At 40.6% G+C, this 15,445-nt stretch overlaps 2 protein-coding genes across 6 annotated transcripts; one reads left to right on the top strand and one right to left on the bottom strand.

Annotated features, from left to right (window-relative positions):
* The first annotated feature begins 201 nt into the window (after positions 1-201).
* LOC105050230 (glucosamine 6-phosphate N-acetyltransferase) lies at positions 202-8,410 on the top strand. Of its 5 annotated transcripts, XR_003801625.2 has the most exons (3): positions 202-856; positions 3,003-3,048; positions 3,144-3,559. XR_003801625.2 is itself a non-coding variant. In XM_073242442.1 (2 exons), the coding sequence occupies exon 1, from the start codon at positions 316-318 to the stop codon at positions 811-813; it is 498 nt and encodes a 165-aa protein (XP_073098543.1). In that variant the 5' UTR covers positions 202-315; the 3' UTR covers positions 814-856; positions 7,336-8,410. The 5 variants fall into 5 exon arrangements, 4 of the variants coding, with proteins under 4 accessions (XP_073098543.1, XP_010928468.1, XP_010928469.1 ...); XM_073242442.1 differs by lacking the exons at positions 3,003-3,048; positions 3,144-3,559 and adding an exon at positions 7,336-8,410; XM_010930166.4 differs by lacking the exons at positions 3,003-3,048; positions 3,144-3,559 and adding an exon at positions 7,339-8,410.
* Positions 8,411-10,745: 2,335 nt separating this feature from the next.
* LOC105050232 (uncharacterized) lies at positions 10,746-14,239 on the bottom strand. Its single transcript, XM_010930169.4, has 6 exons — positions 13,008-14,239; positions 12,282-12,625; positions 12,042-12,212; positions 11,298-11,363; positions 11,141-11,209; positions 10,746-11,055 (listed from the first exon to the last, which is right to left on the bottom strand). Exons 1-6 carry the CDS (start codon positions 13,642-13,644, stop codon positions 10,981-10,983), a joined length of 1,362 nt encoding a protein of 453 aa, XP_010928471.1. The 5' UTR covers positions 13,645-14,239; the 3' UTR covers positions 10,746-10,980.
* Between the last annotated feature and the right edge of the window lie 1,206 nt (positions 14,240-15,445).

Here is a 15,445-nt window from a genome sequence, read left to right on the forward strand (position 1 = left end):
AGAGGAAGAAGGAGGAAGAAGATGGATATTTTTATAAATTTAAAAAATTTTATTAACAGAAATATGTGATTGAATTATATTAGGATGTTTTGATAATTAAAAAAATTAATTTATTATTTTTTAAAATATAAAAAATATAATTAAAATTAGATTAAAATTGAAGTGATATTTTTATAATTTAGCCAGAGGGATAGAGTCGCGGAGGAGGATGGGTTCAGAAAAAACTAATACGTGACGGACGGAGGCTTCTCCATTAGATGAGAAAGTCGTTCGCTCGAGCCAAACGACCACTCTGCGCCTCAGAAACAGCGGCGAATGGAGAACAGATCACTGCAGCCGGTGGCCGATGCCGAGGGCGGCAGAGGAGACGACGATCTCCTCCCCATCCGGCGACTGGAGATCTCGGACAACTCCAAGGGCTTCGTCGAACTCCTCGCCCAGCTCAGCCCCTGCCCCCCTCTCTCGGACGCCGACTTCTCAGCCCGTTTCGCCGATCTCGCCGCCCTCGGCGACGATCACGTCATCTGCGTCATTGAGGACCCCCGCTCCGGCCGGATCATCGCCACTGGCAGCGTCTTCATCGAGAGGAAGTTCCTCCGGGGCTGCGCTAAGGTCGGCCACATCGAGGATGTCGTCGTCGACACCGCCGTCCGCTGCCGCCACCTCGGCCAGCGGGTGGTCCAGTACCTCGTGGAGCACGCCAAGGCCGCCGGTTGCTACAAGGTCATCCTCGATTGCGAGCCGGATCGGAGGGCGTTCTACGAGAAGTGCGGCTTCACGGAGAAGAGCATCCAGATGGCGCTCTACTTTTGATACGGAGAAGCCTATGGTTTTCCTCGTTTAATTTTATTTTGTGGTAACTTCTATTATTTCCTCCTAAATTATTTGTTGGTGGATTGGCAAATTTTTTATTTTATCTTGTTAATTGTCTTCTCCAATGGATAGATTTCTCTTTCTGATTCTAAATTCTTGGATTATGCGCTTGAGCAGAAATAATTACATAATGATAGGTGTCAATGGTTGCATCATTTCATTTTCTATAGGCTGAACTGAAAGCTCCTGATAACGCAGGCTACACATAGTTATTGTTTTTATTAGGGGGATAGTTGATCTATCTGTGATTAATATTAAAGACATGAAATTTGATCTTATCATTGGTTTATTTCCATCAAGATATATGTTTACAGATGAGCCCAAGGGCTAGAATTAGGATATAAAACCGTTGGGTAGCCCTCTCCCAACCATGCACAACGGAAGGCTGTGAATGCAACCTACAACTGTACCAGCAAATCTTGTGCATCCATCCTGCTACCACAATGAATTACCGTGCCCACACACAACTATTGAGTCCTATACACTCTACATCTGTGCAATGCATCTCTATATATAAGTTGCATTTTCTAAATATTGATATATCACACATAATGCGCTTCAATCACATGACCTCCTCCAAAGAGTATGATACCGGCCTTGGAGTCAGGCCTCTGATTGGTGCTACCATTGGTATCTTGATGTGTTTGCACTATATTCTCTAAGTTAAAATACAATTTTAATGATTTGTCAACTGGATTTTTTTTTTTTCGTTTTGGGGGGTTGATTTGGTAGAATTTTTTTATTATTGATAGAATTAGATGATATAGGGGAAAACATTGGAGATTGAAGTCATTGCTTTAATCCAACATAAACTACCAATTTAGCCACAAAATCCTACATTTATGGAGTTGCCAGAAAGGAGAACTACATTTGTTGAGATAAAAGAAATATGCATGAAATATTGTAGAATGTCACTAGAGATTTAATGTTGCACATTTGAGGTGCTTGTTGATGTTCTGTATAAGGATCTGATTGCCACTGAAATGGCACATGCCATGACGAAGGGAAAAAATAAGAAGAAAAAGGAGGACTTGAGAGCCCTTTTAGCAAACTCCTTTGGCTCACTTCCATTGTTTTATGAGCAGTCTATGTGAAACCAGAATAGTTAGATGAGTTTCATTATGTTTCTATGAATATCATTACATTTCCCTCAAATTAAGCCAACTTTTTTATGGAGGAGCCCAAATATGCAGTGAGCATATTGGGTAGTTGTTTTATGCTAGTGCCTTTTTCACTGAGGTTTAGGGAGTTTATAAAGAGTCCCTTTGCTTTCATAAATGCTATTTTAGGAAGAAATTTGGTTGTAGGTCCTTTTCGTTTCTTTTTTTTTTTTTCCCTTTTTTGTGATAAGTTAGACATTTCGGGAGCCAACTCCAATTGAAATTCAGTGTATGTTTGTCCATTAAGCTTCTTTGAGAAGCCCTTTAATATAGCCGGCACAGTCATGAAGTAACTGATTTAATCCTTTGGAACCCTTGTGCAGGAGTTTTTCTTGTAATTATTTCTGATTGCTTTTCTCTCCAACTCAACCCCATTTAATTCATGGGTGATATCATATTCAATACACAAAGGCCATTGCTTGGTGAAATGGTAAAGGCTGGGGTTGACAATTGCTATGGCACAGGTTCGAGTCGTGGGGTGACCATTTTGTGTAACAAAATACCAAAGATTAGGTCTAGCCCTAGTTCACCCCTTTGAGGACCCCTGATTTTCAAGAACACAACCAAGTGATGGCCGTTATCATATTCCATGAACAGGGGACGACTATGAGAGTTCATGGGAATATTCAAATCAGCACGTTAGCCTACTTTTTGGGGTGTTGAGAAATTAAAGTTATCATGACTTTTTGGGCTCATCTGGCTCGTTAAACTACTAATCATCCCCAAACTAGCAGAAATAGCATCCAAATAGGGCCCAGATCTTGCTGAAACTGGATAGAGTAATGTGGATTTCAGTTCTAACAACTTCTGTAAGTGATGTATATATCTTTTGCTTATTTTCTGGTTGGTTTCTTTGGTGGGTTTCTTACCATGTACAAATGGCTAAGTTATATATAGAGGTTAAAGAATTCTGGTTGCTTTGTGAACTTGTTGCTAGAAGGGCTTATGCTAGATGCTAAAACATTTCAGATAACATTGCAGTAAGGCAAATAAGAGGGTGGGCGTTGATGTGTTGGTAAGATTGCTCCACTATAATCTGGCCTCATGTGCCAAAATTCTTTTTTTTACTGCAATAAGGGAAATCCCATAATTGGCTATCTCAAATTTCAGGTCTGCCCAGTTACCTGTACCAATCAGGGACACTCTTTGCAATGATATCCGGGAAGTGGAAGGACCTTAGACAAGAATATGCACTCTCCCCTATTGTTCTAGTTCTTGTCGTGGCTTGGCTTTCTTGAATGTTTATGAAAGGTTCAAAATCATCAATATCCATCCTCATCTTTCTTGTTCTAATTTTGGTAGAGACGGTGCTCTGGTTAATTATTCACAATTTAATGGTGACAAGATAGTGCACGGGAAAATACTCATCAAACATCAAAATTTGCCTTTCTTTCAAAAAAAAAAAAAAAAACTGTCTCTTGACAAACTTGACTAGAAGATTCTGATAAGGATCAGGACAGCCAATGGTAGATTGAAAGTCATGTTGAAATTCTGATTTATGATGTTGATATATTCCTGCTTGGATACTGGATTTTTCTTTGAAAGTTGAAATCAGATTGGATCAATTTGGCTAGTTCGATGCCATAATTAGTATATTCAAATGAAAGGTGGTGACATTACAATATGAGCTTTTGGTTAAGGATAGCTTAAGCAATGTAATTTGCATTTATATCTCTTTTAGCACATCAAGAATGCCGAAGGGGTTGCAGCGATATACTGAAACATAAAAAACATATTTGTGGGAGGAAATCTATTGGAGGAAGGCTATGCACCTTTGGGTTGAAGTGTGCTTCAAGAAAAGATGGTGGCAATCCGGTCAGGTTTGTGATTAGCTGAGGAAATGAAACATGGACCTCTTGAGTGTGCTTTAAAAAAGTGCCATTGATATTTGTGCTCTTTGGAGGACAACTGATGGAGTGAATGGCAATAGGTAAGCTTTAGGTGCTAAACCTAAGGAGAAGGTTCTTACATCACTTCCATAAATGAATGAAGAAATACTAATTGATGTTCGGGTAATATGTATTTCAGGAGTGATAAATAATTGCATATATTCTTTTCCATGCTTTGTTTCTGCTTGTATACGTATTGGCTGATAGAAATGCAGTGTTACTAGAAAAAGATTGGATATAGTCTTAAAGATTTTAAAATTTGAGATGAGATAACAGGCTTTAGGAAATGGGGACAAAACACAGCATAGAACTTGTGGTGTTAAAGGTGCTCTAAACTACTAATATTTTGGTAATGGTGCAAATAGGCCAAGTAAGAAAAAGACTTGGGACTGCTTCAAGATACTTTAAAAATGTGAGAACTATAGACTGCAGAATTCTCACTTTTCTTGAAAAGGGAAAGGGCTGATGGTTGGCCGTTAAATGTTTTACAAGGAGCAAAATGGAGAAAAATATTTCAAAAAAGTTGTCCAAGTGTGCTTCTAAAGAAAACATAGGCAGTATCAAATGCATGACACAACCAGTGGGAATGGATCAATCAGACATTCAACAATCTTGTGGACATATCTAGTAAAAGGACTTCCTCAAGGAGTGTGAAGTATTCAGTACTTTTAAAAGAATGAAGGAATTTAAGGTGCAAATCATCAATCATCAATCTATACAAAACTATCTGGGAACTGTCCCATTGCAATCCCCAAATGGATGCCACCTAGGGGAAGAGAATTTTGTACTGTTGCTTTTAGGCTGTGCTTAATGTTACTGGTCTTCCAATTGGGTTTTGGCAAGAATTTGCCCTGGTTCTTCAAGTTCTACCCTTTAGTCTAGTTGAAAGTTACTGGAATGGGTTGTTTTCCTCATGGTTCTTTTCACATTTTGATTCATTTATGATCTGCTTTGGCAGTCCTTATAGTTTCTTATAATTCATTTTATTGGCTCTCTTATACGTTGGAATACTAGACTGGCTAAGGTTCTGTTTATTGGAGCCTTGCAAAAATGCAATAGCTAGGACTGCTGGCTTACACCTATTTTTCTGATCTGGCCTTGAAAGAAACTATGTAATCATTTTACTATTTGGTACAAGGTAACAAATTATCCGTAACTTTATTAACCTTTTCCGCATCTTCATACTGCCATGGTGTCCTTGGATAACCAGTCTCTGGAGCTGGTTCATCTACAAAAGCATTTTCTCAATCACACTTTTCTAAAACTTGTGGGTCAGTATTCTTACTGATTACGGAGATTGAAGTTGAATGTCAAGCATCGCCCCGAGCATCATCATCTTGTAGTCTTTGCAGCATTCCTTGCAGCATAAGACACTGTTAACTGACACTGACATGGCATGCTCATGAAAACTATTTTGCCAGATTTCATATCCTTCTTTTTATTTTCAAGTGCTAACTACAATAGTTGATCATAAATAAGAATCACACTATAGCTATTGTTATATGCAAACTTTCAATTATCCTCAAAATTACTCTCTTTAAACTTTCTTTGCACTTCTTAATCCGATGCTTTGTCTGATCCAGCTGATGCTAGTGCTGGATGATATCCAATTTTTGCTAGTCCAAGTTGTTGCTGGCGTGGATGCCACAAGTTGTCGTGCTTGGCGATGCGCTCTTGTGAAGCTTGTTAAATGCACCCCAGGACTCACTTAGGCTGGGACCATTATGCTTTTCTAAATATTGTATGTGTAGGTTTCCATTGGATCATTTTATGCTTCCTTTAATGGATTGCATCATATAGGGCTGTTCGCCAGTTCTGTCGCTTTCTGTTCTGGGGGTTTCTGGTCCCAGGCCACTCATAGCTCTTGTCTATGGTGAAAGGATAGTGCCAACTCTTGAACTAGACTGCCATGTTACCCATTGTGTTCCTGCATATCAATTTTCTTTTTGCTGTATCGGACGTTCTTATTTTTCACTTTAGCAGCTTGAACTTTTTTTATATACAAAGAACTATGATATCTGAATGTGCAAAGCTCTTTTGAGATCCTTTCTTTTCTTTCTTGAGAAATCCAACCTATCTAATTTCTTGTCACTTATTTGCAAATTCTACAGTCAGTATGTGACTTCTTTTTTCTGATTTATATTTACCGAAAAGCTTTTACTTCAAATCCTTCTTGTTGGTTTCCATGATCAAGAGTTCCTCTAGGCCATGCTTGAAGATTTTGTTGAGGTGGCTGTACACTTATCAGTGGACTAATACAGCTTTAAAAAGGATTTTGAGTAGACTCCATTCTTCCCAAATACCCACTGATCCTTTGTCTATGCTTGTTGAAATATCAAGACTAGGTGGCTCTTCTTAATATGACACGCCGTTGGCTGGTTTGTTTTTTTTAGTGCACATGCTCATCAATGTTCAAACTAGGGAACCTGCTAATTCTTTGCATATTCTCCAAATCTTTTCCTTTGAACTTTGATCTTCTCCATTTTAAAGAACTCTGAAATATTAATCTGGTAAAGCTATGATAGTGATGTACATAGCTTCCTCCGGTTGACTTAAGGTCTGAAATCTCAAGATCATGCCACTGATTGACAAGTATTTGTTCAATAGCTTGCATTTATAGGATGATGGCTTCCTGCTACAGGAAATCATGCAAATCATTGCTCTTGTTTGTCTCTATGTCTGTAACTGCGTTCTATGTTTTGGCTGATAGAGATGGGTCCAGATTGTGGTGGGGGGCATATCAATTGCTTAAGGTGCATTGCATCTAGATTTGTACAAACTGGAATCACATTTACCCTTGTTCTGACAGTATTTGAATCAATGTCTCATCTAAATGGTTCAAAAAGTTGAATATAGTTTTATTTATTTATTTATTATGCTGTTGAAGAAATTTATAAATGTGTCTTGAGAAATTAAAACAGCTTGTATGAAACATGCTTTTATTTCTACCTACCCCTGTTTGGTACCTAGACCAGCCATCAGACTGGTTGTCCCTTACAAACTTGTTCTCCATAGTCAAATCAGAGAGGCATTCTGTTTTCGGATGATACAAAAAGGTTTTATTATAACCTTTGTCTTTGTCATGGATTTGTGGGGATTTTGTTCAAAGGAGCCCCTGGAAGTCTTTGCCTCTTTGTTTCTGCCAACGTTTCAATTATGCTGATATACCCTGGTGATGCTTCTCTCTAAAAATATTATATGCTGGTATTATGTAAATAAAAGGCTGTTATTCATGCATTCAAGTTTAAATACATTTTATTTGAGAATATGGTGAGAGTATAACGGATTTTATCAGCTGCTATAACAAGGAAATATAATAGGACTATTTGAATTAAAATTATTATTTTGGTTAGATGAATAGTGAAAATGTCGCATAAATGCTGTCATTCTGGCCATAACACTGGTTGTTATAGCAGCAGATGCAGATCAAGTAGGAGAGGGGGGACCACGGCCGTCCAAGGATCCTAGCAGCTTCTTGTAGGTTCTTAAGTGCGCCCTCCGTGGACTCCATATTCTTAGGTCCTGCACTCCTCTCTTCTTTTATGATTCAGTACCAATATTATGGGATGTTGCATGTCCTTTGAAAATCCTACCTAATTTGATACAGTGCATACTTTCTAATAGATGGGTCTTATTGATTTCAGCTTAGATTTTTTAGGAATTTGAGGAGTATCTGAATTTGTAGTCAACGCTATATAGATTTGCTAGCGTGGGTTCTATTTTATTCTGGAAACCATTGGGGTAGACATTTGAGAGAGAGCGAGAGAGAGAGTTTCAAAGTCATGACAAGAGAGTGAAAGGAGAAAAAAGAAAAGATTTATCAAGTAGTAGGAAACAAATAATAAGAAATCTTCTGTATATTTATTGCTTTCAAGATTTTTCATTCTAGGGCTTTTGTTTCTTTTCTTCTTTTTTTTTTTTTATCGGTTAGGTTCACAAACTTTAATGTACATGCATGGATTGTTCTCTTAATTTTGAATCATTTCTTTAGACTTTCAATAATGATGCGTTTCCAGCTTTACCAAAAGAAATGATATATTTCCATAAGATCTTAATACCAATTCATGTTTTATCATTCTTTAATATTATTTGTAACTTTATATCTTTTGACCCTTTTTGTGTTGTAGATTTTAGTTAAAAGAGTTACTTTTTTCGAGGGAATAGGAAGAGAAAAATCCCCTCCAAGCTTTTATTAGAAGAATAATTGAGAGTTAGATTAGTGTTTCCCTTTTATGAAGATTATCACGGATGTCTGGTTTTGAACTCTTAATTTCCCCGAAACATCTTCAACAAAATGAGGGGGGAACTTCCACCATTTAGTTTCAAAAGCTAAGTCCCTGATATTGAAAGCAATGTCTAAAAAATAAAATCTTTAGAATAAGATTAGCCCTCTTAGTTTTTCATTTTGTGATCTCACTATTCATTTCTTGTTAGTGATTGAATATTCCAGGATTCATCACCTCCTCTCTTTCTTTGTGATCTTTTTTTTTTTTTTTTAAAAAAAATCTAAGTTATATACATCATATTGTCATAAATTAACTAATATATTTTCTAGAAATATTGGTCAAGCACAATTTCAACATATATTTTTAGTTTTTATACTGGCCCTTTTATGTGGGAAAAAAAAATTTCTGGATCAACTCTTGTATTTATGGCTAAATAACACCTGTTATTTAAATGCTGTTATAAATAATGTCAGAGGTGGTCCAAGAAACTGTTATGATGCTCATTATATCATTACAGTGGATCTGATATCTTAAAGCATGGTGATGGCTTTCTTTCTTTTTTTCTTTCACCTTTAATTTTCTAAATGCAAATGTTCCCGTACCTATTTGTTTGATTTCAAAGAACCTTCCCGCACTGGAAAAGGTGAGTCTGCTGAAGATGAGATGAGGCATTGACTCCGAGCTCCTGCGCAGCTCCTCAATATCTTTAGATGGCCAATCCACAAAGGGTGTGGTGGGCGTGGGGTGCTTTGCCTTTAGGTGTGGTGGAGCTACTTCCCCGTGGTCCGCTGTAAGGACCAGCAGGCACCGAACCCAAAGGCGATCTGGTGCATACTTTTTCCTTTTCTGATCTCCCACAGATGGCAGGACCACCATCTTGACGGCAGGAGCTTTATCCAGTGGCGTCAGATGGCGGTGATCGATGTCATTTTGAATCTCCACCGTTCAATCAATTCTGATTTTTAGACCTCGCTGACGTTCGTGACGTGTATGTAGCTGCACCGTATAAAGAACTTAAACCTTTATATATACTTTATGTGCTAAAATCGGCGCTAGAAACATCGAAAAGACAAGCATCTACTAACTACATCAGGTACATCTGAGTCCCACCCCTGCTTTCTAAGTAAGCTATTCTAATTGATAAATTAATGCTACGGGACCAAACCATGGTGAGAGCTACAGACAGCATCAACGTCAGGTAACACTTCCATTACTCCTTTCTGGTAATCACACAAGACTTTTATTACTTTTTTCTGGCGATCACACGAGACTTTATCTCCGTCACCGCCCTTCTCTCTTTCTTTGGGCTGTAGCATGTCTCAGGTATCTCATGGTGCGGAAAAAAAAAAGGTATAGAAGAATTGTCATTCTAACTTGGACACATAAGTACCAGAAATTTCTAGAGTTAGAATGATAATATGATATATATAGTCTGATATATCATGATTGATATCAAAATATTTTAACCTATACAGTAAAAACAAGTTAAATGTTGTCAAAATAATTTATAATATAACTTTAAAAATTTAAAAAAAAAATCTTAATTAATGCAGCCATACTGGATCGGTTAATTTATCCTGGATAAAGTAATTAATAGCTAGTATTTTATATATATTGCTCCGCATAGGTGAATGCAAGATGATGAAATCTGTGACTCCAGCCCTTTTGTTTTGATGCTGCTAACCCAGCCCAAGGAGTGAAAGATGCGTCCCTATCCCTTTCTGGCAATGCGCGTTCCCAACTCCCTTGAGAAAAAAAATGAAGTCTTATCCTCGAGCACCACGGACGACTCAGTCCAGCCATCTTTTCAAGCAAGCGTGAGCAGGACCACCGGATCCGTCTTATCCAACGGTCGCAACGCACGTAGGCGCCAATACGGACCAACTCTCCGTTGGGGTGGCGGACCTTAAGGGGGTCGTCGCTGCAACGTGGCCGTCACTTCCACCAATGAGGGGAGGAAGAAGAGAAGGCCACTTTTTCCGCCGCCTTTTCTAAAGGGTCGAGCGCATCGTGATCCATGAGTTGGATACAGCTGCCCCTACCCCCAATCTCCGATTCCCATTATTCCCATCCTCTCCTTCTCTTTCCCCAGCTGATTACAGCCTGGGAGATTGATGGGAGAAACAAAAGAAACCAAGAAACCTTACCTCAGGAAAAGATTCGAAAATTGTCTAATTTTGATTCCAATACTTATGCTTGGGAGTTTTATGTGTGATCATTTTAGCACCGTGAGTCACACACAGCTACCTATTGATTTAAGTTGTGAACATATGTCCTATAAATTTCGAGGAACCAGCTGTTAACCTCCCTATTGCATTCCTAGGGATGTTATAATAATACATCAGCAACCAGAGTTCATATGGTGATGACCGTTTATGTAGGGGTCATGCTGCTGCTATCTTAATCTTTTATAACCAACTTTTAGATTGTAACTCAAAGGCATTATAGAGTTTAGAGACATTGGTATATGCTAGGCCTTTTTGGCCAGATGTCTCTGTTTAAAACCTGCCTCTATTTACTGAAGTAGCAGTTCAAACCTGTGGTCCTAAATTCTGAAGACTTAACAGATTTGTTCCCTTTGGTCATCTTTGAACTAATTTAGCAAACTCCTTCGTGGTATCGATGAGATCTAATTAATTAGAACAGAGTAAATATACATACATAACACGGCAGCTATATGACTTTCTAATAGTGATAGCTATACATTCCCCTCCTCCTCCGTGTCTGCTTCATCGGGGCCTTCTCCCACTGGTAAAAAGCTCATCCCTAATGAGACATCTCCGGTTCTAAGATCACCTCCCTCCAGCATCTTTGCTTTTCCATACACCAGGTTCACACAGCCGGGTTCGGGTATGGCTTCTGCTTGCTAGCAGAACAGGTGCAGCTCGCCCGGCTCTCCGATAGTGCCTTCAAATAACAAAGAACCATGAAAATTAAAACCAAGTATGTTTTATGGTTGAGGTTGATTGAACCGGTTCCAAAAGCTCAATACCTTGACTTGTTTCTGGAGGTCTTTGATGTAGTCGACAGCCAAATCTAACATGTCAGCAGTGTTGGTTTGCTGTGAATCCAAAACAACAATAAGAAAGTTTTTTTGGTACAAATAATTTCAAGAAAATGTTACTGTTTCATTGGAAGCATGCTAATACCTTATCCATGTTGGGAACAAGCTCTTGTAGTTTCCTCATTCTTTCACTAATTCTAGTCCTCCTCACCTAATAAAACCAACGAGGAAATATATTTAGGGGGTGTTTGATAACATGTAATCTTGACAAGATTATATGTAATTTTGCAACAGATAATCAGATTATACTTTTTTGTTTCGTCACTTTCACAGATAATGCTGCATTACATATAATGCAGCATTATTTCAGAAAAAGATAATTTGATTGTCTAGGGAGGGGTGGTTATGTGATTACATGTAATCTCGCAATCTTGCAACAAAATAAATTCAGGACCGAAATATCTCCATCAAAATAAATTATGGATAATTTCAGTTGATGAAAATAGAAAAAAAAAATATAATGGGTGATGTCACAAAAAATAGTTGGTCCCGAAATTAAGTTGTTCCTCTAAAAAATAGACAATAATCAATAAGTAACGATGGAGATACTTTAAAAAAATTAACTTATATTTTATATAATTTAAATTATATATCAAACACTGCAACGTAGGATTCTCTGTAATTTTACAACAGTATTACTGTAAATACCAAACACTGTAATATAAGATTTTCTATAATTTTATCAAATAATCACATTCTCTTTGCAATCACATTATCATAACAACATTACCTATGTGATGCACCAAACGCCTCCTTAATTAGATGCTCCTAGGTTCAATCATCAAGCTTAATAATGAAGAAACAAATGAGAAACTAAAAGCATGATTACCCTCTCGGCAATGCTTCGTGGGTGAGTGGCGCAGCCCCTTTTGGCTCGGATCTTGCAAGGGACAGCATCCTGGAACTGTATAAATTTTTCGATTGCAGCCATCTCCGAGGAGGTCTTTGGCAAGCTAAAATGATGGGTGAGACCTGATACATGGTTCCTGATCTCTTCATTCTGTCAACAAGCAGAGAGATGCAATTAGAGAAGCCGGTCTGAAGGGCAGAGGTGATCAAGAAGAATTACCTGAGGGTTCGATTGGTCGAGACCAGCAATTAGCTTCCCCTCGGCCTCTCTGGCTCTTTTAAGCCCCGAGTAGCTATCGGAGAGCAGGGGGGAGTCATCCCAGGAGGCAACCGGAAAGCCTGGTATGTAACCCCGGCCGCCACCATTGCCGACTCCCAAGTTACTCTCTTCTGGGCTACGTCCCCCCATGCCCTCGCTCCCTATCTCAGAGATTTGAGACATGAGCCCGGGCGAGGAGTTTTGCCTTGAAGAGAAGCTTATCTGACCCTTCAGTCGATTTGTGCCATCCCCCATGGAGCCATTCCCATTCCTGAAACCCGTCATGCCTCTCATCATCGCATAGCCTATGGAACCATACAAATTTTAGCCTCCTTTCATCAAAAAAAAAAAAAAAAAAAAAAACAGCAAAAAATTATCATTATAAAAGAACAGAAAAAAGAGATCTCTTATTAGCTTAGCTATAGCTACTAGAGGAGATGCTCAACTTAAGAAAATGGCCCTTTTTACCTACTTGTTAAAGTTAGGCCAAACAGGATGAAATTTTTGCTACCGTACTCATTGGCAAAACAGAAACTTTTCAAAAATTTCCGGTTTTGCAACTTATAACACAGTTTATCCTGCACGGCTCCATGTAATAAATGTGAAATTTTTCCATATATTCACAGTTTTAAAAGCTAGTCCAATAACAGGCACCATTTCTACGGAGAAGAACAAGGGGGAGAGTACCGTTTTCTACATGCAAGTGAGAGAAAAGGCCCGCGGGGGAGCTACTGTGCCGAATGAGATTGGAGCAGTGCCCGCCACCGCCGCCAACGGTGGCTCCGGCAGCGGTCTTCATCTGCTCCGCCTCCATGGCCATCGAGCTCACCACCCGGTATGAGCTCTCGACCGAGTTGGGACTCGGCAATTGCTGCTGCTGCTGCTGCGAGTGATACAGCAACTGGGAAGCAGAGAACCCGGCGTTCTGCTGGCCCGCGAGCTCCTCCGCTCCGCCGTGCTCCATCGCCACGGATGGTGCCGACGGGGTGAAGTGGGGACTCCTCTGGCCGCCGGCCGCAGAGGCCGGTTTGTCCTGGATCTCGTCCCGGGGATCCGGCGCCAGGAGCCGGGCGAACATGGTCTCCGTCTCGAGGCTGGAGGGTCTCACCGGGAGGAAGTCCTCGCAGACCTCCCCAAACAGCGAGCTCGGAGCCGATCGGTACCGGAGCAAGCTGGAGCTCATCTGCTGCTGCTGCTGCTGGTGGTGGTGGTGGCCGTGGAGGATATCGGACTCCTCTTTCCTGTGGTTGAAAGCCGCTGCTACCGGTAGGTACGGGGCGTTGAGATCCTTCGCCGCCGCCGTCGGAGGTGACCCGAACATCATCCTTTGCTCTCCTTCTCCTCTACCTCCCCTTCTCTCTCCACCGGATCTGGCCGCAAGACCCCTGTCCCGACCCTTTTTATCCCCTTCGTCGACTCCGACTCCCAGAACTCGTCCGCCTCAGAAAGCAAACAGAGTTTTAATTTTTTTAAGGATTTCCCAAGAGATCTTGAGCTGTAGCTCTTCGAACCCAAGCTATTGGAATCAAAACCAGATCAACACGACAGCAGAAGCTCCAGTTCAACTGAACCGCCACGCTTCCGCCTCTTCGCCATTACCCGAGCTTGAACAAACTCGATATCTCATCAAAAACTGGGGTCAAACCTCCCACGCTTCGATTTTTAACCCAAATTCGCCCGTTTGTCCCAGCTCAAACACCAAAATCCGTTCGGAAACAAAGAAAGAAAAGCACGAAATCTTCTGAAAAACCTATGGAAAGAACCCGAGAAGGCGGTTTCTTTCACGTCTCTCCTCCGCCTCCTCCAAGCCTCTGCGGTACTCCACTCACCATCACCAACGACCCGAGCGAGGAATCGAGCGGTCCTCCTCGACCTCTCTGAACTCCCCCTTTTTAATTATTTTCTCCCGACTTCGTCTTCCCCAAGCACCGAAACCAAGGAAGTGGTTTTCGGCCTTTTATATCCAAGAAAAACTTTTTATATCCAAGAAAAAAAAAAAAAAAAAGGGAGAGAGAGAAATGCGAAAGCGTTGCCAATGAGCAAGTCGCAGACGCGATCTCCACTCTTCTCCCCACCTCTCTCAAGGTGAATACATACCGACGAAGTGACAAAACTACCCCTAAGACTCTCCGATACTTCAGAAAATGCCACTCCACGGCTAATATCTTCGCTGCCGGAGACGCAGGCTTGTAATTGACCGAAATGTCCCTAAGACGGCACGAGCGGGAGCCACGAACCGGTTTACTATTCTCCTTTCCTAAATTGTTCCGACATCGTTGGATAGCGCTCACTTGCGTTGCTTCTCTTGCAAAAGACATCCACGCCGGAGAAGAAGGTTAACATCGCATGTCCTAAGGAACATCCTAATTCCTAAGGATCTGTCTATTTTCGGATTAGATTTTTTTAACAATTAAGCATCCGACGGAGGCTTGGCGTCATCGAGAAGCTCCGCGAACTGTTGCTAGATTCTCTCCAACCTAAGTGAATGCACCTTGTCTTCCGTGCCCGTTTGCGTACTCGCTTGCAGAATCAGTGTGTTAGCAATTCTCCAGGCCGTCTGATTCTTTATCAATGGATAGATCGGAGCGTTTCGACTCCTAGGGGCGGAGCTCCGTGATCACGCCAGAGGTGGCGGCGATGGAAGTGGAGTGGGAGCGTAGCTCCTTGAATTAGTCCGAGAGCGTGCCCCAGCGGTAGATGGACGGTAGGCCATGCCTCTCCTGAAGTTGGCGTCCTGGTCCATCGTCTGATCACGACCGTCCATGTCCGCCGCAATATGTCACCTATATTTGTTTAAATTTTTTTTTTTTTGATAAATCTACTGACAAACCTCATTAAACCTTATTTTTGAGGCTCAATTATTTCTTAAAACAATTTTAGATCGTGGGCTAGTCAAAGCATATTATCTACCGTTCGTTGTCGAGAATTAGAGATCGTAGAATAGTCCGATGAGGATCCGACCGTCGTGGATCAAGAATTGGACGGACCGATGCTTCACCTATCAGTCGTGGGCGGTGTGATATTTCATAAAACATAATTGAGAAGCATATCCATTCCGGTCAGACGTTGACCCAAGGGGTGATCATTCCGGATATGGATCAAGAAAGATATCGTCTGTACGCGTC

This window comes from Elaeis guineensis, chromosome 8 (assembly GCF_000442705.2).
Source record: "Elaeis guineensis isolate ETL-2024a chromosome 8, EG11, whole genome shotgun sequence".
Taxonomy (NCBI): Eukaryota; Viridiplantae; Streptophyta; class Magnoliopsida; order Arecales; family Arecaceae; genus Elaeis; species Elaeis guineensis.

Excerpts from the sequence above, each read along its gene's own strand:
- LOC105050230 (XM_073242442.1), top strand. The coding sequence starts at position 316 with ATGGAGAACAGATCACTGCAGCCGGTGGCCGATGCCGAGGGCGGCAGA.
- LOC105050232 (XM_010930169.4), bottom strand. The coding sequence starts at position 13,644 with ATGATGTTCGGGTCACCTCCGACGGCGGCGGCGAAGGATCTCAACGCC. Across the intron at positions 12,213-12,281 it reads TCGACCAATCGAACCCTCAG|AATGAAGAGATCAGGAACCA; the intron begins GTAATTCTTCTT and ends GCTTGTTGACAG. Across the intron at positions 11,210-11,297 it reads TTGTTCCCAACATGGATAAG|CAAACCAACACTGCTGACAT; the intron begins GTATTAGCATGC and ends TTGGATTCACAG.